The sequence below is a fragment of the Halictus rubicundus genome, chromosome 1, assembly GCF_050948215.1.
Source record: "Halictus rubicundus isolate RS-2024b chromosome 1, iyHalRubi1_principal, whole genome shotgun sequence".
NCBI classification, from domain to species: domain Eukaryota; kingdom Metazoa; phylum Arthropoda; class Insecta; order Hymenoptera; family Halictidae; genus Halictus; species Halictus rubicundus.
The window spans coordinates 18,511,251-18,528,042 of record NC_135149.1 but is presented as its reverse complement, the minus strand read 5'-3'; the positions used below and the strand labels follow the sequence as shown (position 1 = coordinate 18,528,042).

The following is a 16,792-nucleotide window of genomic DNA, read 5'->3' as shown; positions in this document are numbered from 1 at the left end:
CACTTTTTTTGTACACTGAACGAACTGAAAATGAAAATAAACTGTACTGTTAAGTTCCTTGACCCGTTTCATCGATACAGTCCAAATGTTACCTATCCAAACCTTGAGTAGATTTTGAAACGTCAAGTTCCACAGAAAATTTCTAGTGATTAAACTGCTTTTTCATTACGTCATTATCAATTGATATTAGAACAGAATATAAATATTCGTGACTTTTTCGACGAAAAAATGAAGTGGTTCGAAGGTAGCATCAACGAGGCTGTGGCAACATCGAAATCCAGGAAAGCGATTTTCGTCGTTTTTGTGGAAGGTGTGTATTTATAATGTTAGGTTAGGTTATTATTCAGCCTGGCAATGCATGTTTCTAATAAGAACCAACTTTGGCGTGGACCGAAGTGATTTTTATGCAATCGCGTTTCATATTGCATCAAATCTCGACATTTGTTCCTTTCACAAGTCATATTGCAACATACTTGTGTTTTAGGCAAGGATGACACATCAGTGGAAGTTGCTGCAGCAATCAATGCCGCAGAAGTTTCTACTAGATTAGAGCAGGACGACTTTGTCGCGATTCGTTTGGAGAGCGGATCCGAAACCTACAGGCTTTTTGCTCAGATTTGTATCCTTTGTTTGTAATTATTTCATATAATCAACAAAATTCATCGCTAAATGATTTTCCTGAATAATTTTTTTAAGATCAATTGGTACCTGTACCATCTATATTCTTTATTGGCACAAATGGGGCACCATTGGAGATTGTTGCTGGCACAACAACAGCCAATGATTTACTAACAAAGATTGATTCAATTTTAACAAAATCAGGGAAAAATAAAACTTCTTTGTCGTCTAACTTGATAGATGCAGAGAAACAAGCCACTGCCAGTGGCAGCATTATTAGTAACCCTAGTACAAGTTCTAAACCTACTACAAATCTTGAAAGTGATAGCACAATAAATTCAAATGCGGACGTGTCCTTGAAACAATCAACAGTAGTAGCGGAACCCGCTGTAGAAGTAACAACTACAACAGTAGAAAATGAAAGTAGTACTGTACCGACAGAGAATGCAAAGGTAGAACCATCTCCTGTTGACAAACCAAGCAATGTTCCATCAGCAAGCAGCGATCCACAGGAAACATGTACCAAAAAGACAACAGGAGAGGTATATATAGTCGTCTGCGTTTTCAAGGTCATGTAATGTTATGAAAAAATCATTAAAATATCCCATATTTTTAGGATACTACGAAGAAAGTACAACGGGTGATGGAACTGCAACACAAAAACCTAATCAAGGACGAAGAAAGAAAGGAAAAACTGCGGGAATTAGAGCGTCGCAAGGACCTAGAAATGAAACAGGCTCGCGAAGAAAGGTTAAGAGAGAAAGCGGTGGACGCGGCGGCCAGAGAAAAAGTTAGACAACAAATCGCTCAGGACAAATTAGAAAGAAAACAAAAAGAACGAGACATGCAGGTTGGTGCACCCGTTTTCTTCTCTTTCTTACGAAATACTAAATTCGCACTTCAGTCTTTGGACAAGATACATGTTTGTTAAATGCAGCAACAGGTACAGAAACAACCGGAGCAAGAACCATCGAAACCAGTCGCGTCGGTTGCAAGCAGTGCAACTGTGACTCGAATTCAGTTCAGACTGCCATCCGGTAATCCTCATATGGGCCAATTCGAATCGTCGAATACTTTGCGTGATTTACGTAACTATATTGTCCAGAACATTGATTTGCCTTTCCGTCAGTTCGCGATGTCGATCTCGTTCCCCAGAAGAGACCTAACCGCTGAGGAAGACGATAAAACGCTTTTAGAACTGGAATTGGTCCCCACAGCTGTTATTTTGATCCTGCCGATGAAAAATGTAATTGTAACATTTCAAAGAAATATTTTGATTTTGACCCTCCTTTGAATATTATTCATTTCGTTTTGTTGTTTTAGTCCGACGTCACAGCAACCGTGTCATCGTCCCAGGACGTTGGATTTTTGTCACGAATCATGTGGTCCTTTTTCGCACCTATTCTCGGTGTTTATAATTATCTGATGGGTTATTTCTCGGGAGGTAATCGTCCAAATACGCCGAGACCAAGCAACTCCGAGAACAACGACACGGCGAACAGTTCCGATGGAACTATAATACCGAACCTTCAAAACGTTGCCAACTCGTCCGGGTAGGTCTTCACATTTACGAAGGATTTTCTTTAACAGTCGAACGCACGACTCATTACAATGTTATTTGTGGTATTTAGTTTGGTCAGAAGATATTTGGGTGATCAAGGGGGGACAACCATCAAAACGGAGGGGAATATACATAGACTTCATTCAGGTGGGGATGATAATGATGAGAATAACACATGGAATGGTAATTCGACGCAACAAATGTAGCTTCTATCATCGAGCGTTCCAAGATCCCAGTGGGTTCAGTTGGCTCATTGACTAGAATGTCTAACAGGATTAATTAAAAAAAAATTTATTTTGTTAATCTTTTACATTTTCTCCCCCGATTCTTTGCACCATAAATCGATTATTTCTACCATATGATCACGGTAAAACCAAAAAGATATTATATTATTTACACGTGAAATATTCTTGACATTTGGTGCTCCACCCCCGTTAAAACAGTTCTATTGGATTATTTATTCTTAATCGCAAGCGATAGACAAACCAGACGCAGCCATCCAGCCGCGTTGCGATTGGTGGATTGCATCACGAGAATTATCGAGCATATATCCTTATAACGATAGTGTGAGTGTCACAATATTTGAGGACTTTCTAATTTATGTTTTGAAATTCTCTTTGAGAAAATCATGTTATTATTCTCATCTAACAAATAACGCAACTACGCGTTTTCGTATGGTAACACGAATATGCGTTAAGCATAGCAACTATATTACGTTTTATTGTATGATCAAAGGCAAGATGCACTAATTAGAGGGCCTTTATTCTGTTAATATATAAATAAAAATATACAAAAGACAAACCCTGTACATTTTGTCGTTTCTGTTTCGTCACCTTGTAGAAATGGAAGAAAGTAAACTACAAATAACGAGTACATCGAAAAAGAAAAACAACACTTTTAAACAAACTCTAGTGAAATTAATTCTAACTCTTTACAAGTACCTATTCTGAAAAATGAACTCCTTAGAGAGCGAACAATTTGTAATGCCTTTTAAAGATAACAAAACCACATTTATCAAGATTGCACGTCTTTTTTCACGGCACACGTCTGAATAAATAAATGTATCTAATAAGCAGACTGCGGATTTTTATGGAAAATAAAAAATTGTCTGTACTAATTGCAAGAAACAGGAACTACATAGACATTTATTTCGTTTTTCAATCATTTTAAGGACCTATAAGTAATACAGTAAGATTTTTCGATTCTTTAAATATCTTCACAGTTTTGTATTTCATCTAGTCCACAGAACATTTTTACAATCTCAATAATCGTAAAACATAAAATCTGAAATCCGCCATCACGGGTTCTGTTGTCCAAATGTTGAAGTACTATCGAACACTGATATTGTGCTTTTTATCGACAAGATTTCCTGCCTCGCAAAAAAATTTTCTGATGAAACAGGCTTAAGTGGTCGATGTAAATGTACATAATTAAATCTGTTATAGAATCTTGATTCCTACAAATCGATTATTATTTGCGCATGGTTCAGTTCTGTCTAACATGAAGCTACTGAAAGTTACAATTTCGAAATTTGCAGTTATTCATTGTAATGATCAAAACCAACGTGTATAAAAATACTTATCGAAACTCTGTCACTTTTGAGCATCCACGTAGACTTGCAACACGAAGCTCGAGTTGGTAAGTACATGTTAAATTAGATCTTCCGGCCAAAGTCATGCTACCGAAGTAAGATGACACGGGACGGATTATTACAACGGTGCGAACACCGAATCGCGGTTCGAGATTTTTCGTCTGACGAAACGCGACTCCAAAAATATGTTCAAGGCGAGGGGGAACCACCGCCAAGGGGAAATGCGTCTGAATCGGCTTGTTTTGCGGTTGACACGTCCAGAGGAACCGATAATTTACAGGGAAAGAGAGACCTGTCGATCGCTGCACCAATTAAGCGTGAAATTGACAAACATTTTGGCCGACTTGTTCCACCAAGGGTCTCGGCTTTCTGGCAACATAACATATCGCAGAACCTGCGATAGGAGTGTCGTCTGGGTAACGTGATCCCAGGGACACACCTACCTCGAGTCCTTTCGACAACTCTATTCGTTGCACGTTGCTCCGAAGTGTGCAGGATCGAAAGTTCCCGTTGTCGTTTCATAACGGTTCCTTCGACAGCTCATATTTACGATTCGGTTAAAAACAGAGGGATTCCCATGAATCAACCGAGACACGCGTAAATCAATTTTAATTAGATCCTGTCCGGCAAGAAATTGTCACCGGGCGAACGTTACCCGGGCCTGATTTATACGGAAGAATCGCGACTTGGCCGCCGTTTGTTTGATACAAATTTCTGCAGTGTATTCCCGCTGGTTCGCATAATCCCAGCCAAGTTCCACATCTGTCGACAGTTCTTGTATCACTCTGTCATCTACATCATCGTCGCGTTAATTCAGGCGATTGTGCGCCTAATAATCTCATTAAACTTACGGCTGATTGCCGGGCCCAGGCGCGTTCGACCTGACAAACTTGTCGCGCTTCGCCGTTTTATATGAATCCATAGGAATCCAAACGACGCGAACCGTTGGCTACGATCTAATAATACATCCGGGCTATTCAGTTTTTCATCTTGCTCGTCTTGTTCTAGACGAATGTCCGAAATATCCGTGAATCCTTTGCAACATAATCTTGCGCGTATTCGTTCGCATATCTATACGGTTAACAAGATCAGCCGATTATCGAAAGTGTTAGGCGTGATCGGCTGATCGTTCGACGAGATTCCGAGTGGCAGGAAGCCCCGGAAGCCGACGAGTTTTATACGTCTCACGTGCAACAGATTGAAAGTTGATTTCGAATCCGCGCCCGCCTTCTGTCGAGACAATTATTAAATAGCGTTTCATGGCGGTGACAGAAATTTATGGATACCTCATTACCACCGTTTAGTGACTGCTACCGTCGCGCTGTACGAGATCATTAGGGGCTCCTTCCAGAAACGCACGTGCTTGCCAAGAACCGCCCCGAACGGTCGCCGATTGGCCGGCCCGCGGATGACGTCGGAGCACATGGCTTTTCGACACCGCCTCGAAGAACGAAGAATTTGACTTGGCTGCCAAAAAAAAATATTGTTGGACATCGCGAGCAACCCCGACAAACAGTCGCTGGTTTCGACTCTAATCCCGCGAACGGTCCGCAGGGTGTCTATGAATGGCGCGAATCGGTCCAATCGGAGATCGTTAGGCTTCCGATGACGGCAATTGGACGTGTCACCGTTTTTTTTTTGTTTCTTTCATAAGATAAACTCTTTGGTCGTGTGCTTGTGGCTCCCATAGTGATGATCGTAGTGTACGAACTGTGTAGTGCGTAAAAATTCGAGGGAACTATCATGAGAATGTCGATGGAACGTTTCAAATGATTGCGCGTTTCCATCACGAAGAACTTTTCAAGTACAGCAATTAGAAGATCGGTGAATGATATATGATAGAGGAGGATCATCTAGGATGTCGGAGGAACGTGTAAAAGCTTCAGAATCCGTCAGGGAGTCGACAGTGTTAGCGGAAAGCCCGAAAGTATGCTCGTTCAGTATCGAAAGCCTTTTAGCGCCAGCCAAGAAGACCACGGAAGATGAAAGGCGTGTACCCATGCCGACCGAAGTGTATTTGCATGGTCATGAGTGTAAGTAGATTAGAGAGAGAGAGTGTGTGAGTGTGTGTGTGTATTTTTAATGATCAAATATAAGTTAGTACAAAATTACGTTGATTGTTTCAAGTAGCGAACGATTCGGATGGTCGGAAGCTGGTGGCGCCGGATTCGTCCATGATTATGGTCGAGGATATCGAATTCGATGATTCCGATATGGTCTGTTCCACGTCTCCTGAGCCCGAAATGTGCTACGGTAAGTGGAAATGAAATTTTCCAGCAAATACATTCAAAATTGGTATGGATATTAATTAAAGAGATCGTTCGAAGCGTGTCAGAAGCTTTTGCTACCGGACGCAAAACATGACTCTTTATGCGTAAAAGATTCAATACATTGAAGCGAGAGTGTTCAATGTTACGTTTATTATGATCAAAAAGACGGTGACAGGCAATATTTTGCGAGTCATGAGTTGCCAGGACTTGAATTATACAAGTGTTCGACACCTGTGTTTGTTTTATAAAATCATTTCGCTAACAAAGGTAGGTGGTACATTGCATGGAAACTCGACGATGAATGCCCGGGACACTTTTATTTCTAAAAGAAAAAAAAAACAAACACAGCCATTAAGCGTCAAAGTGTACTTACTTATATTTACATTTTGCAAAATCGTTTAATTAATGAAAGTATCTCAATCCAGCGCCGTCGAAACGCGTGCTCCGCCTTTTGCAGCCTTAACAGATCCTTTCATCGCGTTTTAAACGAATGAACAATCAAGACCGACAATCACGAGAATTTATTACTATTTAAAAGCATGATTATAACGCATCGCAGGACCGGAAACGATGCTTATCTCGGGACGAATGCGCCAACAGGGAGCTCGAGATCACTTTGAGTCCGCGAAACCCGTGGTTACATAGTGTGTAATAAAGAGTAATTGTTCCCACTTAATTCGGATATTGTTACTAGCGTGAAAGGGAGTAATTGTTACAGAATCCACCCGGCTCCCTCGTGTGGTAACGAATTCGTAAGTTTGCGCGGAGGACCGTTTGCCCGTGAGTTTGATCCATTACTTCCTGCAGGGTCCACGCCCACTCAGTGTTCCTGCTTCGCGTCCACTATTTATCTGTCTCCTGCTAATTCTGCCGTGGAAATGCAGCAAAATGTGCGTTCCCTCAGTACCTAGCACAGAATGAAAAAAGACAACCTCGACCATGCCCATTCGGTGACATCTTGCACTTCGACGCAGTCGATCTTAGTCTTCGATCGCTGATCTTTACTGGCAAACAATCCTTTCTTCCTCATTTAACCCCATACTGCACGGGAGCTAGTTAGCCAGTCAACCTTTACCAAATTTTTTATTTTTGTTTTTTTTTTTGTTAACACTTCGAGTTCCACGTTAGTCATGTACGACCGACACAATTTTTTTGACGAACTTGAAAATCAATTTTTGCTACAATCTATTAAGCAAACTAAATTCGATTACAGCCTACGAGCTGTGAAAATGTTACGAAAATCATTGCTATGATAAACTTTGCCTTTTCTTGTATTATTAACCCTTCGCACTCGACTATTCCTTTTGAGGTATCACCAAAAATTGCTATACTATTATTCGAAACAATTCTCAATGAATTGCTAAACGTTCAAGTGTGGACACTAGAAGAACTTAAGACTGTAGTTACACAAGAAGTTTTATTTAAATAAATAGTCTACTTTTAGATAAATAGTTTTACTCCTCTATTTTGTAAGTTAGATGGACGATAAACTACGCCTGCGCAGTTATTAAATTAGCAACAAAGTGTCCCAAAGTCTCCGATTTGTAAACGCAAGAGCGTTTTGCGACTTATGAGTTGGTATTGAAGACCGTAGGCAACTTAATCCCGTTTCGCCGGAAGGATTTAAGATTCTCGACGACTAATTTCTACCAAGGACCCACGGCACGCGTGATTTACACAGCATAATGGTCGCCGCGATAAATCCGAGATCTAAGGAAAGGACAATTCTCGTTTGCGCTGCGTGCCCGGGCTGAGTCTGAGATATGTGGGACGTCGCGTCCAACTACAAAGCCGTCAACGCGAAGCGTAAATCTTCGTGAGAGCAGCCTCGCGGACGAGTAAAATCGTCCGAAAGTTGCTCCCCTTTCGAACGGGTTCGTCTTTCTTATATCTAATGGGCCGTGTGTTGCTTGCATGATCGCGTTGATCGTGTCTAATACGAATTCGCACATCCATCCGCGTCGCTTCTTTAACGTTTCTTTAAAATCCTGTTCAGATCGAAATCAACTTTCCTTGTTTCGTTGAAGTCTTCTCCGAATCGTCGATTCCGGGGAACCGGTACCCTAGCTGATAAATGATAACAAAAGGCCCGGTCATTTATTAACGGGTTCGTCTTCCTTATACATATTTGAGCCGTATGTTCTCCGCGCGATAGCGTTGATCGCTTCTAACACAAATTCGCACATCCATTCGCGTCGCTAAAACTTCTGCAACGTTTCTTCTTCAGTATATTGTGAAACGAAACTCTTATCTCAGTTCCCGCACATTCTTGGATTAGAAACAATGTGTTAACACATTGTTGACCGGCAACTTTACGCAGAAGCTATCTCATGTCACCAGCTATTATATCGTAAGTGAATGTGGAAGTAAAACAATCTAAATAAATTTCGATAAACTTTATTTATGGATAATGCATTGAAATGAAACTTCGGACATATCATTTACATAACGTTTGGGCATGGAAACACGAATTAACTCGTGACCGATCAACAATGTGTTAACACTTTATCTACTGGAAGCCTATTGATAGACTTTTCAATAATTGGGCTGTATCAAATGGAAGCTTGAAAATATTCTTTTACACAATATTCCCAAACGAGATGATTAGATTGCGTTGCTGAGGGTGAGTTGTTGGTTTACGATTGAAAAAAAAATCCTCAGCCATGGGTCATAGACTTCCAAAAATTATGGAATAATCGCCGGTAGAGCTTTTTTAACTTCCTCTTCAAATTGAGAGCTTAATCAACGAATGTACAAAAACTCATGATATCACACATTATGTCGTAATGTAAAAAATTTAGGATAAGTAATGTAACGTAACAAGACAATGTAAAGCAGATGTAAGCCTAAGGCTTGAAATAAACAAATAATCGTCGGTAGATAATGCGTCAAGATTGAAATCCGCTCCGCGGGGCTGTTCCGTTGAAGTCTCTTCTCGATCATCGATTCCGGGGAACCGGTACCCTAGATGATAACAAAAGTCCCGACCATTTATCTCGGCTCGGGCACCGTTTGACCAATCGAGGCGGCTCGCGCACGAATTAATTATCCCGCCGGTTGGCTGGCCAGCGTGAGAGCCCGTGCACCGGCGAACGAATGAAAATTAGCCACGCTTTATCGCGCATTTCTACTCGTGCTCGCGCCATTCATCACCGAATAATTAGGAGACAAGTTCACCGCGGCTCGCGGCAATTAGGTAAACTAGAGGGCGTGGTGTTCTATTTCGGCTTTGCTCCACGGTGCCCCGTCCCGTCGCGCTTTCGAATCCTCTTTTTGCTCCGCGTTTCGCCTAACCCTTTCTTCCTTCTTCGCGGAGCTCGTTCGTCAATGCAACCGAGTCAGAAAGTCGACGACAAATGAGCCGCGAGAGAAGAACGGTCGCCCTCCGAAAATATTTTCCTCTTCCGGCCGCTTCCGGTAAAGAATGCGTCGTGGATCCTCAACGTTCCTTTTTCCCTTCTCGTTTACAGAGTCTTGTAGTCCTTAAATGGACGTCGATCCGAGTTCCACGAAGTTTCAATGGAATCAATGGGAGAAGATTTTTCATCCAGAATTTGCACCCATAGAAACCACTTTCTCGAAACGGTTGCCAGGACATCTCAAGTTCTAGTTGGCCAATCAAATTGAAATTCTGAGGGAATCTACAGAAAAGTATTTAAAAACTCGACAAGTTGACTTGCAATTGCCGCCATTTTGTAAATAATCAAGATTTTTAATTTCTTTTGGTTCGGACCATAACTACATTCAGCACAAAGACCGAAATCATGCCAACCATGGACCCATGTATTTGAAAGCATACTCTATAAAAACATATAGAATTTATATAGTTTTGACTATTTTTATTTTAAAAAATTCACACATGTGCTTGAAATATCAATAAATATGAGTGCAATGGGGTTCCATAGCTTATCTGAAAAATTCAAAACCCCTTAGATGGAGGTCTATTCAGATTAGATTTTTCATCCATAATTCGCTCCTATGATATATGTGGTCCGTGATCGCTTTACTGCCGGAGAAACGTGGACAGTGGCAATTTGTAGAACAATTTGATATTATTATCCGCATGTACTGATATTTAGGCTTCCGAGTTGGAATCTTTCCTGACTTTCCACGTACACAAGCGTGCACGCCCAGTGAATTAGAGGCGGTACGGTTTTAGCCGACGACTCGGTTGTACGGGCCGAAGGGAAGTCACGAAAAACGCGCGAGAAACGCGACAATTACGTCGCCATCTGACAATTAGTAGCCGGTAAACGACACTCCGCGGCCCCTGTAACCGAGCCGCAAATACTTTTATCGGGATATTTATTGCTCTTCCAACTGCGAGGGTCGCTCGCCGAGATCCATTCTACCCGGGAACAAGGAAGCTTTAGGCAACGAACTATCGGTGCTAAAATAACCAATCGTTTTTGAAAACGAATTCGATTGAAATAATCTGGATAGGCAGGTTCGATTTCATTCAATTTTATAATCTCCATAATTTTTTGTACAGTTGTTCCATCTTCTAATTGACGAGCTCGTTCTTCAAAAAGTAGTAGTTTTATGCAACAAAATCATCACAGTGCATTTTGTTACTCTTTGAGATGTTTTAATTAATTTCTGCAGCTAATAGGTTGTTCACTCTACCTTCTTTATAACACTGTGCAAGTATTTCAACCGTCTTCCTAAAACACAATATTCTCACAACACTGTTCCCACATAGCAAGTTTATTAACACAACTGTTAGTTGACCATAAATTTATATTAGACACACTTGGAACAATGTTTTTAACACTAATGACCAATCATACGAGTACACACGTGTCCTCATGTTCGAACGTTGCTGACACAAACAAAAGACGCGAACAAAGCTTCACATAGGTATTTTTAAGAGTATTTTAGGCATTCTTAGTTATCCTAGTTTAGGCTACAATTGTTAAAGTATAAGGCTTCAATCTTGTATTCAAATGGACAGTTTCTGACTGCACGGATCGATTATGGTTCGAAAACACAGCAACGTTGTTGATAACGAAGACAGTGCGCCCCGATAATCTCGATTACAAGAACGATCGCATCAGATTAAATCAGAGCTTCTAATGTCCCCTAACGTTGCAATCGATTTCGATCGGGAATAAATGGAGCTGTACCAAGGCGTTGACAAAAAAAGGTCGCCATTAATCGCGAGCGGTGTTTCATACACCTTGCCTAGGGGCGGGGGTCTGTATTCGTTTTAATTGCTTTTAAACGAGATCGAGCGGGATGCCGGCGACAACAGCGACTCCTTTAGAGTCGTGCGAGGCCCAATTACCCCCACGAAATTTTCCTCCTCATCAATCTCGGGACTTTTTGCCCGTCGAAGTTGTTTATATTTATATTTATCCCGGGGTGTACAAGCCGGTCGTACAAGACGTCGCGCCTCGCCCATGAGGAATGTCTTCGGGGTCTCTTTTAGTCGACTGGTAACAGGACCGCGCTCTAAGCAGCGGGGATCATCTTCTAATTATCTGCCCATTCGTCATCTGACGAAAAACCGTGGCACCGCGCCGCTGGATATATGTCTGCTACTTCGGGGACCAAAAAAAGGGAAGATACTTGCGACACAGCGATGCCATCCGCGTCGTAAAGCCGCGCATTTGGCCCGGTTTTAATGCTCTCCGTCGATTTAGCCTTTTGACGGATCGGGAAAATGTTTCCACTCATCTGAAACACAATCAATCCTCCTACAACACGGTTAATCCTCGGACTTCGGGCCATTCACAACCAGAATTGCGAACGTTCTATCGAAATTTTTATTTTCTCAGTTCAATTCATCAACCATATTAGGTCCAATAAAATCATGGCCGCTATGAAATCGAAATTCTTATGTTACACGAGAGTTGCCCAAGTGTCTTTGAAGAATATTTTCAAGCGGCCATTGCAAGGGTATGTCTAGTTAATGTGCAACTATTGCTACGAATCCTTGGGATAATCGCACGATGAAGGGGCGTTGTTTGATACTTCGACGCGTCTAAAGACTCATCTTTCGCGCATTGCAGAAGCGTGTACCAGCAGCAGCGGTGCCAACTCCACGACAGGTGCGGATAGAGAGGGTCAGGAAAAAAGTGGCAGCGCGATTAGCGATGACGAAAGGAAGAAGAGGCCCCGCACGGCGTTCACGGCCGCGCAGATTAAGTCGTTGGAGGCGGAATTCGAGAGGAACAAATACCTGAGCGTGGCGAAGAGACTGCAGCTCAGCAAGAGCTTGAAACTCACCGAAACTCAGGTATACATTGCGTAATTCGCGCGATCGTTATTCATCGGTGTGAACACGCCGTTGAAAGCTGACGTGTACTACGCTGTCAGTCCCTGGAGAAAAATAGCCGTTGTCGCGCATGGGTGTCGTGTGTGATACAAGTTAATCAAACGTGCCATGATTCACTCGACATCCTGTGCGCGTCTTAATAGAGGGAACCGCCTAGGCGAGATCTCTCGACGATTCAAAGCGGAAGTCGAACAAGACGCACTGTGTACAATAAATCGCGATAACGTCCGTTCGCTGCGACTTCCGCAGACCTCGCCACCTGAAATAGTTTAAGTTCCCTGTCCCCAGACCAAGTTCCGTCGAATCAACCGACCCCTGAGTTATGAGAATGAAGGCCACCATATGTGCAGGCGCCGGGTCATGGCGCCATGGGGGAAGATCGCCCTTTAAGACCAATTAGCACTTCTACGCCCTTTCTTCTCGCGCGCTGCCCCGAGATAAGAGAGCAAAACGCTCGCGTCTTCCTTTCGTGGAAATGTTTAATTAATCTTCGCTTGCGAGGATCGCAAGATGTCGGCGCGCTGTGGGCTATTTCCATAAGATCAGTCGATTTAATCCGAACATTTTCATGTTGCGGTATAAGTTACAATTAAGTCTTTTTGCAAGCTAATAGTTGACCGAGATAGACTGATCAGGAGTAAAAGGCTCTGTTCACGATTAGCAAAGTATAATAGGCAGATGCATGAGCGCAGTTCAGGTTTTCCCAGTTTTGAGCGGCTCTCGGCGGTTTCTAATATTACACCGAGCCGAGGACATGGCAGGTTCAGTGGGTAGGTTTAAGTAATCCTCGTGTTAACTACACAAAGTTGTCAGGTAGATTGAGCCAGTTACATAAGTTTCCCCGTTCACTTTGTAGCGGGCTGGCTCCGGGGATAGTCCAGGCTCTAAACTAATTAATTTACGATAACGGACTGGATATTTTCCCGTTGAGCGTGGTCGCGATCGGCTGGCTGGTAGTGTTGCGAGTCGCAATAATTGCCAGAACCGTAGAAATATCGCGCGGCACCGCGAACGAGGCAGATAATTATCTTCGCGATCACGGCGAAAGGGAGGACGATCAGACGACGGATCAGAGGGAAGAAGGAGACGTGTCGTCCTGCAGACATAACTGTCACAATATTTCTCGTAGTTAACGAGCCAGCTCCGGGAGTCCCCTTCTTCTTGGTGTTTCTCCGATCTTCCAGCATGCCACAAGAACCAAACGTCCCGGACGACGGATGCTGCGAGGCGTCGGACCGAAGAGGCGTCGATTTTTTAATTAGGATATATTACCACGGATCCGGTCTGTCCTCCGAAAATTCGAAGATCATTTTTTTCCCGCGCCCCATCACGTGTTTACTTTTTTGACTCGGTGCACATTCACACGAAACACTCGAATCTAAATCACTCCACAGATTTCTTGCAGTTTTTAGTGTCACATAGAAAGATTAGAAGTAATTTGGGTGTTGCAAAGCTTTTATAACACGAAAGCACTGATTTCGTAAGCGGTCTGATGAGATACTTTAGTACAGAACCCTGCACTTGCTTCGGTGGCGCAGTAGGCAGCGCGTAAGTCTCATAATCTTAAGGTCGTGAGTTCGATCCTCACCCGGAGCATTTATTTTTAATGCCCAAATGTAGGATTAAAAATCAATGTTATACACGACCTACCCTACCTGATCCTTATCTTGTTCACGTATCAGTCTGATTAACTTTTGCTATGTAACACTATTCCTACCGACACTTCACGTATACCTATTCCTACCGCGACCGGTCTTTAGCACAACTTATATTTTTTAATATAGAACGAAGATAATAGCCAATTTACCTTTCATAATATTTCGTTTACTATACCCTGTTGGGCCTGATGTTCCCCTAAAAATATTATGAATAGGTGCTCTTCGAGGATTCAATTACCTCTTCCTCATTCTCACTATCGGAACTAACTCAAAATCTCCTTCTATTTCATCCTCTACTTACCTTCGAAACATTCTCTTCGTCGTCATCGGTGCTCGAGTCGGTCTCAAGTAGATCATAATTTTCCGCATTGTGATTTTCCATATCAAAAATTTCCCGATCATCTTCGGAACACTCTTCATCAATATTATTTATTTTCTCTAATCATAAATTTACACTCTTCGAACGTCTTGACATTTTGGGAATGAATATTCAAGGGATAAAATAAAAACTAAAATATAAAAATGTAAATCAAGATGGATGAAAAAATGAACGAAAGATAAAAAGTGAAACTTACTACGAAGTATTGTTGGTTTGTTGACTTTTTTGAAAATGACACTTATAACACGTAATACGATATAAAGTAAAAGTAGAATAATAATAGAATAAAAATACAAAATAGTAAAAGACTGTCGAATATGCTCCTTGTAACTTTCACGTTTTGATGCTCTCTGTTCGGGTCACAAGACTTTACTGATTTGAATTCGTGAGAAGACGTCTAGGCATCCCCTTCGGCTATGATTTTATTTATTTTACAGTCATCGTAGATAAGACGGTGTAAGAAAATCCGAGGTTCTGGACCGCTTCGGATATCAATCAGGCAAATAAACACCGCCAGGCCGATAGGCGAGCGAGAACTGTAAACACGTTGAAGCGCCGTAAAGCAGTCCCTGGAAGGCACTTTTCGGCTAAAATCATGCCACAACTGCATTACCTTTCGTTTGTAACGACTTTATAGTTTCGGAATTGAGTCTTTGAAAGAATACTATTACTGTAAGAAAGTACTAAGAAGATAGATAACGCGATATCGTTAAATTAAATAAATGTGGGCGTATTACAAAATACTGTGAATCTTTATTCGCGACAACCGTACACGACGACAGTCAGAATAAGAATGTCCTGCTGTCCCAAAAATCCTCAGCCGTGAGAACGCCTTCGACAGTATGCCTCTTTGTTTACGACACCACCAAGCTAAAGGACTTTCCCTTAGGGAAGGGCAACACGCTGACAAAAAACACATGGCCTGCCTCGACCGTTTGCTTACTTCGATTTTTCTAACATTACAAAAAGATATAAATCGTTCTACCGGTCAAATGACCGGTCGCGGTAGGTAAGACAGACTACAAATTTTTCTCAGAAAATAAACAATAAAAAAAGAAGTAAATATTGATAAATGTATTATACGTATATTTTAGGAAATGTCGTGAAGTTTAAAGGCGATTCAATTACGTTGTATATAGGAAATTCTAATCGAAATTTTAAAAACGGTCATTTGTCGCGGTAGGAATAGTGTTAATATTCAGCGAATTCTGTACACAATATGTTAATCGTTGTATTTTTTTTCTTTTGATATCGCGTTTGTCTGTAACATTTATTCTAGCTTATTCTTATCTCGCATACTCTATCATTCTCGTTTGCTTTCACCAATTAATGTTCACTACATTCACTACAACTAGCCATTGCATGTCGAATGCAGGTCGTTTTGATCCAATTGTAACAGTTGCAGAGTTTAATTATTCATTTATGTATTGTAGAATTTAAACACGAAGTTGTGGCAGTGCACGCTAGATTATGCTTTCCTCTTGCAACTTTCATACAACGTTAGTTATATGTACATATACACGAAGCAGGAGAAGAAACCATGCAATTTCCAAGCTAAAATATTGTCTGTGTACGTCCTAGATCACGTAATTAATGTTATTAATTATATTGTTGCGAGTAACGGTCAATTAATACAACAGTTTCTAGACATTCCCTTTTTCTATTACTTCACATAGATTATTTATTATATTCTCATTGAACAGATTTTTAATGTGGAAACTTTACATTGAACATCTCACTGCAACAATGACATTCTCTGACGCTCTTCAAACAATTTGTTTCATTCGCAGATTAAGATATGGTTCCAAAACAGACGCACAAAGTGGAAAAGGAAGTACACAAACGACGTGGAGTTGCTCGCGCAACAGTATTACTCCAGTTTAGGAATTCCAGCGCCTCGACCTATTTTTGTTGGGGACCGTTTATGGTAACTATAACATTTATCCTCTTTTCCACGTGCTTCTATCACTTCTAGTTATCACTTGAAACTTTGTACAGGTTTTTCAACTATCCGGGACAGCCACAACCGGGAACACCAATTTTTCCTCAACATTTGGCGACAGTTCCTCTACCACCCGCATTACCAATAGTACAGCCACTACCGAGCAATTTGTCAATGGGACAGCAGTCTTCAATTTTTCAAAACATCCCCACGAATAACCCACCGTATCATTTGAGTCAGAGATTGGATTTCCGACATCCAGACTCGTAAATAAAAAGTGTGTGTGGCCATCGTCGATTATAGTGCGCGATTGAATCGCTAAAAACTGGGATCGCGTGTGATAGTTACTGCTAAACACTTTAGATTGTAGCGCAATGTATTGTAATTTATGGTAGCGTTTTCAAATATTTAAAATTTTTAAAACTCTCTGCTATGTGGATAAACGATTCGAAAATCGCGCCAGTTGTGGCGCTGTTCGTACAGGTCACGCTCG

The 16,792-nt window shown here is 41.6% G+C and overlaps 2 protein-coding genes and 1 non-coding gene across 4 annotated transcripts; all 3 read left to right on the top strand.

The window, feature by feature from the left end:
• The first annotated feature begins 90 nt into the window (after positions 1 to 90).
• LOC143356319 (UBX domain-containing protein 4) lies at positions 91 to 2,480 on the top strand. The gene is made up of 7 exons (XM_076791907.1): positions 91 to 310; positions 485 to 619; positions 697 to 1,160; positions 1,235 to 1,468; positions 1,556 to 1,864; positions 1,942 to 2,171; positions 2,250 to 2,480. The coding sequence occupies exons 1-7, from the start codon at positions 229 to 231 to the stop codon at positions 2,383 to 2,385; spliced, it is 1,590 nt and encodes a 529-aa protein (XP_076648022.1). The 5' UTR covers positions 91 to 228; the 3' UTR covers positions 2,386 to 2,480.
• A 2,824-nt stretch (positions 2,481 to 5,304) lies between these two features.
• LOC143356311 (homeobox protein MSH-D) lies at positions 5,305 to 16,684 on the top strand. Of its 2 annotated transcripts, none has more exons than XM_076791893.1 (5): positions 5,305 to 5,803; positions 5,901 to 6,023; positions 12,055 to 12,281; positions 16,148 to 16,284; positions 16,356 to 16,684. In XM_076791893.1, exons 1-5 carry the CDS (start codon positions 5,599 to 5,601, stop codon positions 16,567 to 16,569), a joined length of 906 nt encoding a protein of 301 aa, XP_076648008.1. In that variant the 5' UTR covers positions 5,305 to 5,598; the 3' UTR covers positions 16,570 to 16,684. The 2 variants fall into 2 exon arrangements, with proteins under 2 accessions (XP_076648008.1, XP_076648001.1); XM_076791886.1 differs by having other exon boundaries at positions 5,898 to 6,023.
• Positions 13,844 to 13,916, top strand: Trnam-cau (transfer RNA methionine (anticodon CAU)). The gene has a single exon. It is a non-coding gene; the product is annotated as a tRNA-Met (tRNA).
• Positions 16,685 to 16,792: the final 108 nt, after the last annotated feature.

Excerpts from the sequence above, each read along its gene's own strand:
- LOC143356319 (XM_076791907.1), top strand. The coding sequence starts at position 229 with ATGAAGTGGTTCGAAGGTAGCATCAACGAGGCTGTGGCAACATCGAAA. Across the intron at positions 1,161-1,234 it reads CCAAAAAGACAACAGGAGAG|GATACTACGAAGAAAGTACA; the intron begins GTATATATAGTC and ends CCATATTTTTAG. Across the intron at positions 2,172-2,249 it reads AACGTTGCCAACTCGTCCGG|TTTGGTCAGAAGATATTTGG; the intron begins GTAGGTCTTCAC and ends TGTGGTATTTAG.
- LOC143356311 (XM_076791886.1), top strand. The coding sequence starts at position 5,599 with ATGATATATGATAGAGGAGGATCATCTAGGATGTCGGAGGAACGTGTA. Across the intron at positions 12,282-16,147 it reads TGAAACTCACCGAAACTCAG|ATTAAGATATGGTTCCAAAA; the intron begins GTATACATTGCG and ends TTTCATTCGCAG. Across the intron at positions 16,285-16,355 it reads TTTGTTGGGGACCGTTTATG|GTTTTTCAACTATCCGGGAC; the intron begins GTAACTATAACA and ends AACTTTGTACAG.